At 40.0% G+C, this 14,936-nt stretch overlaps 1 protein-coding gene across 3 annotated transcripts in view; it reads right to left on the bottom strand.

The window, feature by feature from the left end:
- Nucleotides 1-14,936, bottom strand: part of neurl1aa (neuralized E3 ubiquitin protein ligase 1Aa) — a 72,494-nt gene that overhangs the window by 31,116 nt on the left and 26,442 nt on the right. For 2 of the 3 annotated variants that reach the window (XR_006098450.1, XM_042424083.1), the window contains exons 2-3: nucleotides 3,385-3,635; nucleotides 2,801-3,122 (exon numbers count right to left, since the gene is read on the bottom strand). Coding sequence is in view for 2 of the 3 variants with exons in the window: in XM_042424083.1 (XP_042280017.1) it covers nucleotides 2,801-3,122; nucleotides 3,385-3,635 (573 nt within the window). In the remaining variant the exon portion in view is untranslated. Of the gene's footprint in view, nucleotides 1-2,800; nucleotides 3,123-3,384; nucleotides 3,636-14,389; nucleotides 14,579-14,936 lie in introns of those variants that run through there. The other variant, XM_042424096.1, reaches the window with a different exon arrangement.

The following is a 14,936-nucleotide window of genomic DNA, read 5'->3' as shown; positions in this document are numbered from 1 at the left end:
GGTCATTGCAGCAGCAAAGAAACAGAGGTGCAGGTTAGGGAGAAGTGGAGATTTTCAGTGAGAATGTGACAAAAGATCTACATTAAAGTGAAAAAGGCAGCATCATTACCCCTTTTATTGCTACATCTGTTGTCACTAAATTGAGAATCCAAGAATGAAAAAACCAACACAGCAGCTTCTCAAATGCCAGATAAAATAAGGAGTGAAAGCAAGGGAAAGGCCTCAGATGTGAGAGCCTAAGGGCTTATCCATGGATGGGGAAAGGTTCATGGAGCGTTGCGCACAGAAATGTGATGCACAGAGTTGACAGAATTGGCCATTGAGCGTCACAAAGGGCCGTGTCAAGTCTAGATGATGTATTTCTATCTCAACCTTCAGTAGTGTTCCACCCCTCTGAACAGGCCTCTGTTTGTGGGGGTTAGGTGTCAATCAGCTGGCCCCCTGAGGAACAGGAGCCTCTGCTCTGTAGGCAGCCCTGCGTATGGCCTGATGGTAAGAAGACAGTAGAAATGACGTAAGCAGGGCTAAGGAGAAGCCCAGTTTTTGATTGAAATGGTGCTTAGAGCAGTGTTTCAAAGGAGCTAGACATCTCTTGAAAAGATGCATTACAGAGACTTCAATCAGACCTAACCTTGGGGTGGTAGAATGGAGTGGGCCTCTGCAGTTTGATATTTGAACCATTTTCTGCATTTCCCTTTATCTGATAGGGCCATTGTTTTTTTCCCTCTCTGCAAACAGTAATTTATTAAGACAGAGTATGTTGAATATGGCAACCAGACTTTGAAATATGACCAATAAGTGCCTCTTGTCATTAAGAAAAGGGGAAAACACAGAGAGGGGAAACATAAAATATGGGCCATCTCATACTCAAGACACTAAACATCCCACCCCCACCCGCCTAGAGACTGCAGTGTCAATCAACACAGCACACAATTACAATCAAATGTGCTATCTACGGGACATGTGACCCCTGGTCTATTTTTAACAGCTGAGAGGATGACGGCAGTGAATCTCCAGGGGAAAAAAATATGTGTATACATTCTCTCACATCAAAGCCTGGGCCATACTATCCTGTGCTATGCCTTTGTGGTATGTATGCTAAGCTACCTAGCATACCTTGATAATGCTCAACAGCATGTTTTTCCCCTCTGCTCTGTATTTGTGTAAACATGGGGCCAAATATTGGTCAGATAAAGATAGCCTTTGTTCATTGTGATTCCATTGCTTCATGGAAGGCTTTGCTGTAAACAGGGACAGGGAGGTTAACCTCTAGAAAACACCTGTTTACGGTAAACACAAGGACACAAAAATCTGGTTTGTCATATACAGAAATGTGAAAAGTGAAAGCACCAAAATCTGAGGTCATCTCATCACTTTCAAAAAACCCATTAAAGAAATAATAGTGAATAACGAAGTAACAATAGAGAGTAGCCTAACAATTGTGAATGCTTTGATAGAAGATTGTGCAGAATGCATGAACCCAATATGGCCATCACTCCAAATTTTAATCAAACTGAAAACAACTTTTTTTCATGGACTTTTGAAGGTTAGTTGGTTCTTGGCAGAGTGCTTCAACAGAGGTTCATATAGGCAAGCACACCATGTTGCTATGCTCTACAAATACACCTTTGCAGAGCTGGATTAACACACCAGTGGGCCTGTTGGGCCCCTGCTGAGCCCCTTATATTTCCCAAACTTAGTTTAATATAGTTGCTAAATACAAATTAAGTTAACAGAATTCAACATGTAAGCATAATATAACATGAAACAGTAAAGATATTAACAGTAAATCTTGACACAGTGCCCCTCTACAAGATATGACCTCAAGATTAGCTTCAAATGTCTTCTTGAAGGAATAGTTCCACATTTTGGGAAATTTGATTATTTCGCTGTTCTGCTGAGGGTTAGATGACAAGATTGTTATCACTCTCATGTCTTTATGTTAAATGTGAAGCTACAGCCAGCAGCCAGTTAGCTTAGTTTAGCATAAGGAATGGAAACAGGAGGAAATAGCTATCCCAGCTCTGTCCAAAATCTGCCTGCCAGCACCTCTTAAGCTCACTAATTAACTTGTATATGTTGTTTGTTTGATCTGTCCAATAACTACAGTGTAAGAACAAGTTGTGGTTTTATGGAAGGTTATGTATCCTGACTATTTCTTGGCCAGGAGCAATGACTTGCTTGCCAGGGAATAGTCCAGTACATAACCCTGTTTTATTCTATTATATACACTATTATATACTATTGCTTGAAATCCCTTTCAATTTCATTCATTATATTAATAAGTTAAAGGGGAACTATTATGCTTTTCCTTATTTTCAGTCATATATATAATGTTACAATGCCGGATGTAGATGTTAAAAGTGGCCGACGTGAGAAATAATGAGGTAAATGTATGTTGCAGTAATCCCTGTGAGCAAAAAGCACCAGCTTCAGACTGCTCTGAACGCTTGGTTTCCAACAGTTTTTTCTACATTCAGGCCTAGCTGACATCGGCTCCTGATAGATTTCTTTATATGTTCATCTGCTCCACACACAGCGCACAAGTTCACTGCTCCACTCCACTAACATTATGGCATTTTTCCATTGTTTTGGGGGCAGTCACATCAAGCAATGACTTGAGTCAAGCTGGCACGCTGTGAGTGTTTTTAGGTCCTCTAATCAAATTACCACAAACTGATTGCCGCACAGGGAACATGGGGCCTTTGGGGCCCCTAAGGGTTTGGGTCCCCGAGGCAGTTGCTTGCTTTGCCCAGTTGGTAATTCAGCTCTGCATCTTATGCTTCTATAACCATCTTACCTAGCAGCTGCACTCCACGGGTCAGACCGTAAACATCAATGAGGGCCCAGAGGGGTTCAGCTGTGCGGACTCCACTGAAGAACAACATGGGACTGGACTCATTTATGCGGTAGAAAACACGGCCCTTCTTGTCAACCCAAAAGGCGATAACGTTGCCTTCATTAGCAAACTCCTCAGGCAGGGCCTTAGCCCAGAAGCCGCTCTGGGAAACCAGGTCGGGGCAGGCATACTTGGGCAGGTTGTCTGGGTTTATCCTGCAGGGATCTTTGCAGGTGAAGCCCAGACGCAGAGCCCCACTCCAGCAGCACTGTTTTTTAGTAATCTGGGGAGAAGGGAAACAAATGTGGTTTTATTGCATTTATAATGCTGCCATCTGACAAGAGGTTATGTAAAGCTTCAATCTGTGATCTCTGTAAATAACCCCTGTAATCCCTACTTTCACACCATAATTGATTGTAAATGGTTTTCATTCCAATGTGGACAGTGTAGTTGAGTCTATGTCCTGGGACTCAACATTAGTTTTTACAGTTATAAAGCTCCCAGAGTTTGGGGAGCTCAAGTGCTCCACTCTGAAAAAAAATTACCTTGAGGCGGACTTGCTCATACAGGGCTATGGGCCTGTTGCTGAAGGTGATAGCGTTGCAGAAACTGGCCTGCCTCTTGACTGTCTTCTGAGCGAGGTCCATGACAATTTGGGAACCCTTCGCATTAGGATGGAAAAGAAGTGGGCTGATGGGAAGGGCCCCACCAACACTGCCATACTGGATAGGCAGGCACCTCTTGGGTTTGTGGTGACATCGGTGTGACGTGGACGGGAATGGGCCACCGAGGGAGTCTGAAACAAAAAGAGACAAAAAGAGAGATGATCTTCACTGCGAAACAAAAATTTCCTAATTAGGAACAGGAGGTTAGGTTTAGTCACTATAATTAGTGTCTGATGTTTTTGTTTTGAATTTGATGAAAAAAAAAAGAAAATAAGAGATATCAGATATTACTGCACAATCTAAGATTTCTGAATTCTTGTATTTGGGTCTTTGTTGATTATTTGTGAGCACTTGAGTAATAAGCTAATCAGCGATAATCACATTGGGCCCTGCAGGGTGAATAGCAAATCTCAATGCGGGTCAAGTTTGCAACACATGTCCAAAGCAGAAATTATGCTCTTTGGTTACTCACAAACTGCATGGTTCCCAGAAAAACAGACTTTTTGAAAGCCAGTGAATGAGCTGAGATGGTCCATGTATGCTGTGAGCCATTTGTTTGGGTATCTGTCACCACAAGTCTAGCAGAAGCTGATACTACTATGTGGTTGCAACATACTTCATAACCCATACATACTAATAACGTGATCCATTATTTTGCTAATTTAAAACTGAGATTAATACTAAAGAAGGAGTAATTCACATTCATGCATAATTCATTTCTTTGGGTGATTTTGAGCCAAATAATTCCATCAGTTCATAAAATGAATTAATATTACATATGAGACTCTGTCATGTGATTTATCCCAAAACCCAACAAGGTCTATGGCTGCTCGCCAAGAGTCAAGAAGACTTGCAGGGGAAGGCTTGACTGACTTGATAATTAGATGCATGGAGAGTAAATGTTTTTGAATGAGGCAGGGAGAGAGTGTCTGAGGGGGTATGACCACAGTACTTGAGCAGCTACTAGAAACTGTACTGGAGCAACTTCATAGATTCTCCAGAGCTGGTAAGTGCCAGATTAAAATTGCTAATTAGTATTCTGAGGCTGAACCCTTGGCTTAAGCAAGGAATCCTAAAAATTCTGCCATCTGATATTCCTTCAATATGTTATATTATTCTGGGATGCTAAATGATTTCCAGAGGTTGCAGTATTTGTGGTTTATTATTTTGGTGTGCTCACCTTCTCTGAATTCGTCTTCTCTTACTTATACATGAGTAAGATGCCAATGCTTAAAGACTTTTTGCATCCAGGGAGCAATAATGCTAGATATGGAGTCCCATTCCTGACTCATAGCACTACCTGTCTTGCAGCACAGCTGTGTTGTGTTATAGACTATTCAGGCTCCTGTCAGTGGAGAAATTGGTATGTCTGCCTTACATTACTGGCTAGAGAGAAAGCCCATTTCTTCAAATCTGAAAGCCACATCAAGTTAATAATCAGCAAAAACTGATGCTTCAGTTAGTAGATATTTTTTTCCAATCAAACTCCACACAGATATCCTGGAAACATTCAACACCATCTATCTACGGTAATAAGAAAAAGGACTCCTTCAATCAACAGGATGAAAAGTACAATGTGCTGGCTGTTCTAACAGTATTACAGTGTTTTAGAGAGTAGTTTTCTGTTGGAATATTGAAATTTAATTCCACTTTATGGTTGCTATCTGATCTAAAAAATAAATGACTAGAATTGAAAATGTCAAGATAAACCTTTAGTTAATATTTGGTTTATGGTGCTTTGGACCACAGAGGACTGTGTGATTTTAATGGATCCTACACTCATTCATGTAACAAGCAGATGAAAGTGAATACAGTACCAGCAGCAGATGTCCTGTGGAGCCCCGATAAGACCATGCTGCTAGTCGTAGAACGCTTTGTGTTCTCTCTCTTTCTTTGTCTCCCTCTTTTCCCTTTCGTCTGTGTTTATCTAGTAATGACCCTTCCCGTTTTTCATCCTGCAAGCGTGTCTACTGTTCAATATGGCCCCAACCTAAGAGCATCATTGTGGCCTTTTGTCTCAGACAGAGCCACAGGAGAGCAGTTGCTGAATGTGGCGCACATGGTCCAAGGCAGATTGAGCTGAATGCATTACCGGGCTCTAAAGAGGCGCAGCTGCTGTAGAGGGAAACAGGCTAAGTGTGAATTCATGTTCCTTAGCAACCCCTTGTATCTAAAGGTCTTGATCGGTGCACTCTTTCACTCTGCAGCTATCAACTAGGATACAACAGAAATGATATTTATAGCAGGTTCTAGATTTTTGCCACTCCTCTCATGTGTCCTTTTTCTGGAAGTCCATTAAAACAAAGATCAGTGTATATGGTAAAAAATATGTTAATTAAAACCGCATCATTCTGATAGATGGTTTAATCTTTCACTTAACCAAATATCTAGACAAAGAATACATCCTTAGTGACTCAACAACTTTGCAGGTTTTTGTTTCTCCACTCAATTGAAGGATATCATGATTCATACACTGTAACAATTAAATTGACCACTGAGCAGCTACACTGCATTAGTTAGGTATTTAAGTGTCTTCAACTGTCTTTGTTGACAATTTGACCCCTCCTGTTAATGTGTGGAAGAGGAAGTGTGTGGTCCCATTACACTTTCAGTAACCTTAGTCACACCAGAAACAATTTTAAACATCTAATCTTGGCTTTCATTGGTCATCGCCTTCCAAAGTGAAACAACGCAGATTTGACACAAATATCCAAAAAAAAAAAAAAATTTGAAAAAACTATCTTCTCATGTCTGTGTGAACAAATCCAATTTCAATTGAGCAGGTGTGATTTTTGTTCATTAATGAACACTCTAAAAGTGAATGGGCACACAGTATACTCAGATTGTTAAAGAAATAGTTTGACATTGCATTTTCTTGCAGAGAGTTAGATGAGTAGAGCAATACCACTCATATCTGTATGGTAAATATGAAGCTAACTTACCGCTGGACAGAACCAAGCTACCTTTTTCCCCCTGTTTCCAGTCTTAATGCTAAACTAAGCTAAATGGCCTCTGGCTGTAGCTTCATATTTTCCATACAGACATGAAAGTGGTATCAAACTTTCATCTAATTTTTTGTCAAGAAAGCCATTACTTCCCAAAATGTCAAACTTTTCCTTTAAGTGTTCTGTGCACATGATATACTCACATGTAAGACCTTACTGAAGCATTAGCATTTCAGTTATGATTTCTTGTCACCAACTCATCACCACTCCTCTTACTTTAACTTACAATTTTTTTTGTTGGACATTGAATTTAAGACAACCCAGAACAAGAGAAAAGTTGTTTTGTTGAAGCCTGAAGAATGTTGACTGTTTTGATCATTATTTTCTACTCTGAAATTGTTGGAGGGAGCAATTCATATAAGGGCAGGGCCATGTTGGCCAATTTAATTCTTTCAAGCAAACACACCAGGTAGAAGACTTGTCTGTAGCATTGTGCACAAGCATTAAGATGGAGAAAAACTGACTGCTTTATGATAACTTTCTAGAGTGGTTACCTCCTGCGTGAGAGCAGTATAAACTGACAAGCCTTCAAATTGGACTTCCTGGTTTGTATTTTATCTTCTCACAGGTACTCTGTAGCAACACGCCAACACTATCACATGGTGTTTTGCCTGAGGGCTTCCGTCTGTCTGATCATGGCCTAGGAGTATATGACTGCAAAAATACAAGTAAAGCTTTCTATTTACTTTGTAGAAATTTGAGCAAAATAGTCTTTTCATGTGTCAGAAAGCTATTCTCCCACATAGTTGTTCTACTGTTTAAGATTCAGTGAGTGCTCTGAAATCCCATGTTGTAGTTTTAAGTTATTAGACAGAGAAAGGCAGCCTCAAGGCTAATGGCTGGTCTCAGTCCTCCAATTACCTCAGTAACACAAATCCTGGAGTGTAGGCTCATGTACACAGAGCCTGAGATGTGACCCCTTGATGTAAACGGCTTGAAAATGGCTCCTAACATCAATCTGACAACTCCCTCTTATAAACCTCTGTTTGCGCACACAGCTTTATGCGTGTGTTATCTGGAAAAAAGCAGTTTTAACAGCCTCACAGGAGCCATTTTGTCAAAGGTCAAGGATGTCTTATTATGAACAAACAGGGTGAAAAGCTTGTATTCCTTTGCCCCGAAGTGGAGGTCTTTATCCCACTAATAACAACACACACATGACAGCTCCAATCCCTCATCACAATACACGGGCTTGTGCGCGGCTAATACCTGTCATAGACTGGTGAACATCTCTGTGGAGCAGTAAGCTAATCTCTCACCATTTCATTTGGCTGGTGACGGTGAGTGAGAGGTGAGCTGTGTGAGTGTGTTCGGGTGTGTGTGTGTTTTATCTGTTGAACTGTATTGTCGTTACTCACCAAACATCAGCTAAGTGGTTTACCATGCAAATAGAATTTTATAGGTGGGTGAATACTATTCAAATATTTGCTCAGTATCTGGTAGGGAAATTACTCCCTGGTTCCAGGGAGCAACTGTAAAAGCTATTCTAAAATTAAATATTCTAATAAAAGGTAACAGTTAAGCCGTATTATACTATATGAAATTAGATTGAATATTATTTGAAAATAATTAATGCTTAGTACTTTTGCATTGTGTGCCAAAAGGTCTGCAACTTGTCAATTCAAGTAACATTTCCAGACTTTGGTGAGTTACTGTATAAAAGAATACCAAATCCCCAGTTTGGAGGTATATACTGATTCATATACAGGTAAATTATATTGAAATAACAGTATGTAAAGAATCCTTTTCTGCGGTGATTTAAACTTTATATATTGTTCTAAGTGGTATACCCCACCCATGTGTCTCCTAGGTAGGCTGAAACAAACCTTAACTAGTAATTACAGATACCATTTACCCAGATCCCTACCATATATAACCATTATATCTAATTTTAGCACCATAGAAACATGATGAGTCTGTAGCATTCAGTCACAACAGCCTATCAGTGCCTATCAAGCACAGGTAGCCCACATACCAACCCACTCCCTGTACTTGTTGCTATGAAAAGCCCAGCTTAACACTTATCCTAGGAGACTTTCGAGCAGGCACATACACAAACACAAACTGTGTGGATCTGTGATACCTTCTAATATTCAGTCTTTAAGTCATTTTGGAACATGAGAATGTGCATGAATGTAGACAGGAGTAGGGTGGAATGTAAAATTACAAGTTCTTACATATTTACATTTCCAGTGAAGCTTATTATTTTACCTATTACAGTTAATTATTCTTAATGTACCCCTGTGCTTTTAATCCATCTCCAAAATTAACTATTAAGAAAACATGTTTTGCACTGTTTCAAATCAAGAAGTATGGTCTAAAAGACACAAATGTTATGCTTGACATGCTTATTTTCCTCGATGAATTGGCAACTAATCGATTAATCAGCTAATCATTGTAGCTTTAGAATAACTGCAGTCAGCAGTGATACAGGACAGATAAAAGCATACAGTAAGTCTTTAACAAAATGTTACTTGTGTAAAATGTTACTCTTCCAGAAGTTCCTTATTTGATTTTGCTCTCAGTAGATCCGTTGACAATGTCATTTATAACACTGGCAACAAGCCTAGAGGGCAATGACAAACAACATCTTAATGATGTTTACATAGCAGTGTCTGGATGATGTATTCAATCCCACTGACTCATGACAAAATGGCATTTCAGCCTGATGTAACACAAACTGTGAAATGAATCATTCAGTAATAGCCGCGATTAATCACACACATTATCATTTGAGATGCTTGAAAATACAGCTGAGGCAAAATGGCTTTATGTGCTATATGCACTAGCAGAAGCCCACATCTTATGTACACCGCCTTTCACAGTGAAGTTCACAGGGTATTATATTTCCTGATCTTACTCATCTCCAAAGTTCCTTGCATGTGCGTTTCTACATGCCAGACACAGGCCGAGAGCGTGAAACCTAATAGGCTGCACACGGCTCAATGACAGGGAGACTACTTCTGTGGCAGTGACAGTAACTGTAGCTGCTATCCTACCTGGACACACAGGTACCAGGAACTCATTACGGATCATTCATTTTGTTTGTAGTAACCAGAGGGCTTGACGTGCTGCTAGGCAACATCAGGACAAATCCGCTGGTTCAGTGTTAATGCAATGATAAGATGGCTCGTGCCCATGGTAATGCAGCATGGTGGGGGGTTTACATAATGACAACAGTCAGAGCTGCATCAGGTGATCCTGTAATTCAAAACTGTGTGTTTGCCCTAACTAGTCAGCAGCGAGTGATGACTCTGTCCAGTCGATGTTATTTGCCGCCATCGCAGAAGTTGCAATAGTGGTGGCTAGGAGCAGTTAAAGGAAAACATTTAGGGTAATGTGCTTATTCACTTTTTTGCTGATAATTACATGAAAAGATTAATACTGCTCTCATTTCTGTATGGTAAATATGAAGCTATCACCAGCAGCTGATTGTTAGCTGACTGTTCTGTCAAAGGTAACAAAATCTCACCACCACCAATAAACCTCACTATTTAGCATGCTATATCTCATTTATTTTATCAGTACAACAACTGAAGTGGAAAAACTATCATTTGTGGTTTTATGAGGGGTTATGTGCTGGACTATTTCTTACTTCCTGGAGTCTTATTACCATGAAGTTGCCATTTTTGTGGCCATTTTTCTGTCACTATTTTTCATGGATATAGCTAGTTAGATATCTAGCTGGCATCTGAGTAAGTATGGCTTAGTCCTGCCTTAAAAGCTCTGTGGTTGATTTGTTTCTGTAACTGGCAGAAACAGTCATCAGTGAGAACAACACCAGACCTTTTTGTTTTGCTGAATAAATCAGAGATGTCGGTGGTGACTCAGAGGTCTGGAGCCGGGCTAAATTATCTATTGTTTGCTGTAATGTAGGGCTTCAAATAAGTATTCATTTTAATCCCAAATAATCTGTTTAATGTTTTTTTCTGATTGATTAATTCATTGTTTAATCCATGAAATATAAAAAACAATGTCCATCACAGTTTCGCTGTGTCAAAGATGACATCAAATTTTGACTGACCACTAGCACAAAAGATATTCAATTTACAATCATATAAAACTGAGAGAAGCAGCAAATCCTCATGTCTGAGAGGCTGCAACCAGCAAATGTTCCATTTTCCTTAAAATAAATGTCTAATAAATAATAAATAAATTACATGTAATTAATTGATTATCAAAATTGTTCTCTTTTCTGTAAATCAACCATCTAATCCTTTCAACATTACTGTAATGTTCCACTCTGACCTCTATATGGATACATGTATGTGCATATTAGAAAATGAGTCTTTAAAACCAAGAGGAATATACTCCAGTGCTCTATCTGCTTACCCCACTGCATGGACACTCCACTATCAATAATTCACATTGCTGTCTCATCAAAGGTGAGACAGCGTGAGATGATGAAGTCTGGCTGACGTCATCCACTACGGCCTGCTACTGTTACTGTAATCTCCTCACAAGCAGGATGACACAACAGTTATCAATAAGTAATAATATCGTTAGGCCGCACACAGTGGAGGGCGATGTAATCCAATGATGCTTCTTTGGCAGTGAAAGAGAGCAGGCTGGTGGAGAGGCGTAATGATATGCAGCGTGTATTGACTGAAAGCAGGCAAGATGCTATTCAGTACTGGCTGGAAGTCATTATGTGGGCGAGGCCTTGAAGGTGACCTGTCATGGGGATGAGGATGAAAGGGCTGTCTATAGACACACACACACACTCACACACACACAAGAAGAAACTTTACTTTGTTCTGTTGCATCTCTTCGGCTCAGTCTTGACTTTGCATTTGGATACTGAACTCAGTTCACTTTGAATGGAGCCAGACGCTCTATCAAATCTGCCTGTGCAGCCTCAGACACTGGCCTACTTTCAGTCAATCGGGAGCACAGAAGTGGAGCTCCCACACACTCGGCAGACTCAATTATGCAACCAACTCAGCAAACGCTGTTTGGATGTGCTCTGGTGCCTCACACCTGAGAACAACAGCCTACAGTGGTGCAACTTAAGGAAGGATAATCTGTCCCTTAGTAAATCATACCTTTCTCATACCAACATGTAAACAGTGAGTGCATAATTAGAGTAATGCTTTTCTGGATAATGAGTTTCAGTTTAGCAAGATGAAGTTCTTTGACAGCTGCTTTTCCTTAACGTATTGAGGAAAACATCACCGGACAGTTTCAAACATGACACTCTGGTTTCTTGAAGTTTACTCTCTCTTCTCAGTTCCAGAAACAAGCAGTCAGAGCAATCAAATGCTTTCTATCAATGGCCATGCGTTGCCATAGCAACACTTGTACTTTAAAATTAAATCCAGATTAACCCTCTCTTCTTCCAATTGGGATTAACACTCTCTTTCCATTCACTTGTCAACAGACCTTTAGCTAGACATAGCTGGGCATAGAAATGCCTGTTACATCACTCAGCATCTATCTATCTATCTATCTATCTATCTATCTATCTATCTATCTATCTATCTATAATTTCCTAAGTAGTCATGTAATAAGCAGAATAATGTACAGAAAGCTGGTTATCATTTTCCAAAAATAACCAGCTCATCGTAAAAAAATGCTATTTCCTCAAACAGAATAAGTAGGACTAGATTATTGGACAATTATAGTGATGGCGACATCATGTCATGTGACACCTGGAACAGAATTCTTCAAAAAGAAGTTCTGGGAAATGAAGAGAGCGTTCACAGGTGTGGGTCAAGCTGCCACTGAGGCAAGGTACAGTACAAAGCATTAATTTTGGCTTAAAGCACAGGTGGAACTCATGACATTAATTCTCAGGAGCCATATCAGTGAGCCAGCATGCATAACACCAAAACTATTGTCTATTGAAGAACACAGCAAGTGAAGCAGGAGGAAATTAAAAAGATTGGATATATCTACATCATGGACCTCTGGCATGTGGAAGAAAATAGAGAGAAACTAATGAATAAATGTAACAACAACATAGCCAAACTTGTCCACATGAAGGACTGGCAGTCGGTTGCAATGGCGAACTATAAAATGTGAAATCTCATTTACAAGGTAATTTTGAGGAAAACAATTTCATCAGATGAGTGCTGCAAGGAAACAGCTTGAGTCTACCGTAAGTTTATTCCATGTTGGTAAACAGGAAAAATAACTTTACCATGTTTATGCTTTACAAACATGGATAAGATGCATGTACACAAGCACAGTATACACTACTTATCTGTGCCTTAGTATTTTTTTCCATGATTGTCTGCACCATTTAAGGACAAATATTTAGCAAGACTTCCTTGATTTTGTATTTTGTACTTCCACCTGCCCCACTAAAGAGCAGGCACATTTATCTAACAAGTCAAAAAACAAAGACATAGCTCAGATTCTTGTCTTGTCAAAGAAACATGCTTGAAAATAATGGGAGCATATAACTGATCTACAAATCAGGAAAATACCTAAAAAGCAAAAATGCTAGCCCAAAAGTCCAGCTTCGTGTCCAAAATGGACCTAAATGTGAAAACAGACACAGGTTACAATTAAATGATGATCAAAATTGTGCCTTCGCTTTGTGATTTGGGTCTGTCAATACAGTGTGAAATCAGCATTACTTCTGTGCACTTACACATGAACAGTAAACTGAAAAACTCACCTGTTTAATGGTAATGTTTACACAGTGAGCTATCAGGTCATAAATCAATTAATAATGTGTACTGAACATACACACAGCGCATAAAGTAATTTAATGGAGGTGTTTGACCTTGATCCCAGTGAGGACCTATAGCCTCCTCTTCCTGCTGTCTTAGTCTGTCCCTCTTTCACTAATTGGATTAATCTTGGGGCTTTAATTAGAATGATCAGGTGGTCTAAACCAGTAGAGGCTGCAGGAGCAGGAACTTGGCTTAACTGCCATATAAGCTCACTAAAATTACGATAAAATCTATTGTTATACTTATTAGATAGATGACGTGAGTTCAGAATCATACTATTGGCATCATTTATTTCCTATGTTGCTACCTTTATATTCTTATTTTTCGGTAATAAACAGGAAGAGAGGACTACTTTTATTGTAAATAAACAAAACAAAAATCATGATGAATATTGCTGTTTGTCACCATGGGGGAGCACATAAGGACTGAAGCTGGCCTACAAGTTGTCCACACAGTAGCTACACTGTTTACTTCCACTGTTCATTAACTGACAGCAAAGCCATTAAATTGTCCCTGGGAGCACTTCAATAAACCCACTCCACACACAATAAGATAAATTGTTATAAATCAACACTACCCTACTTCAAGACCAAGTCAAACCAAGCCACATAATATTTTGCAATACAGTTAGCTGTTTGGCTTTTAGCAACAAACACCATCATGTGAGATGAGATGGATGACTCACTGTCACCATACAGAATAACGCAATAAGAAATCAATGCATTGATTTCCTAGAGCACAGCTGCACACTATGTCTCTTTATTAATGAGGGAAAACAACAGCACAGCACAGAGCAGAGGGAAACCCCACAACTTTCCATCCTTCACCGACATGTTCGCGCTGCTGAGCCCACATAATGTAAACAATTTCAAACACTATCATATGGATATAGATCTTCATTAGAGCGCGAGGAGGTGGTGACATCCTGTTTATTGCGTGGCATTAATCGACATACATGTGAACACAGCTGGCGCGTCTCGAGAGCACTATTCTAATTGCCGGAGTGACGTAACTATGACCGAATAATAGGCTATAGTGGCAGTGTGGTACCTGACAGCACTGCCTAGCTAACAGTCGTCTGTGAATGAAAACCTAAATTAGTCTTTAGCACCAAATGAACAAAGCTGGACATATAGGCCTAAACAATACAGCCTACACATTAATATACACTCCTTCCAAAATATATTAATTCCTTACCGTAAAAGGCATTTCGTGTTATCTGGCCACCCATTGCTTTATTCCTTTAGAGAACGCTTATCGCCTGTATGGATTATTCAGATGCTCTCGTTGCACAGCACAGGGCTCGTGACATGATTGCACGTTCGCATTCAAAGGTAGCCTATCGCTTCTCTCTCCCCGAATAGATGCACAACACTGGAGAGAGATCCACACCTCCTCCTTGTGAGCGCAGGGACACATCCGTGAAGGCAACTCCCCCCCTCCCCCGCCCCCCCCATTCACTGAACGCTGTCTCCGCCTCGGGTCCCACTCACTCACACTTACATTTACATAAAAGGTGGAGACTCTGGCTGAGCGCTTTAACACTGTCACTGCCGCACTGAGTTGCCACGGCAAGGAGTATTTATGGAACATGTGGTGGGGAAGTGACCAGGAAAGGTTATAATAATGTGACATTATACTAAAAAGACGTGTTGGTACACTTTTAGCTGCTAAATAGCTGATGAAACATATCCTACTCTTCCACATTTAACTGCTGTTGAATAATAAAATAGATAGAGGTCTG

The sequence above is a fragment of the Thunnus maccoyii genome, chromosome 2 (assembly GCF_910596095.1).
Source record: "Thunnus maccoyii chromosome 2, fThuMac1.1, whole genome shotgun sequence".
Lineage (NCBI taxonomy): Eukaryota > Metazoa > Chordata > Actinopteri > Scombriformes > Scombridae > Thunnus > Thunnus maccoyii.
Note: the sequence above shows the minus strand (reverse complement) of the source record. Positions and strands in the feature narration are given on the sequence as shown.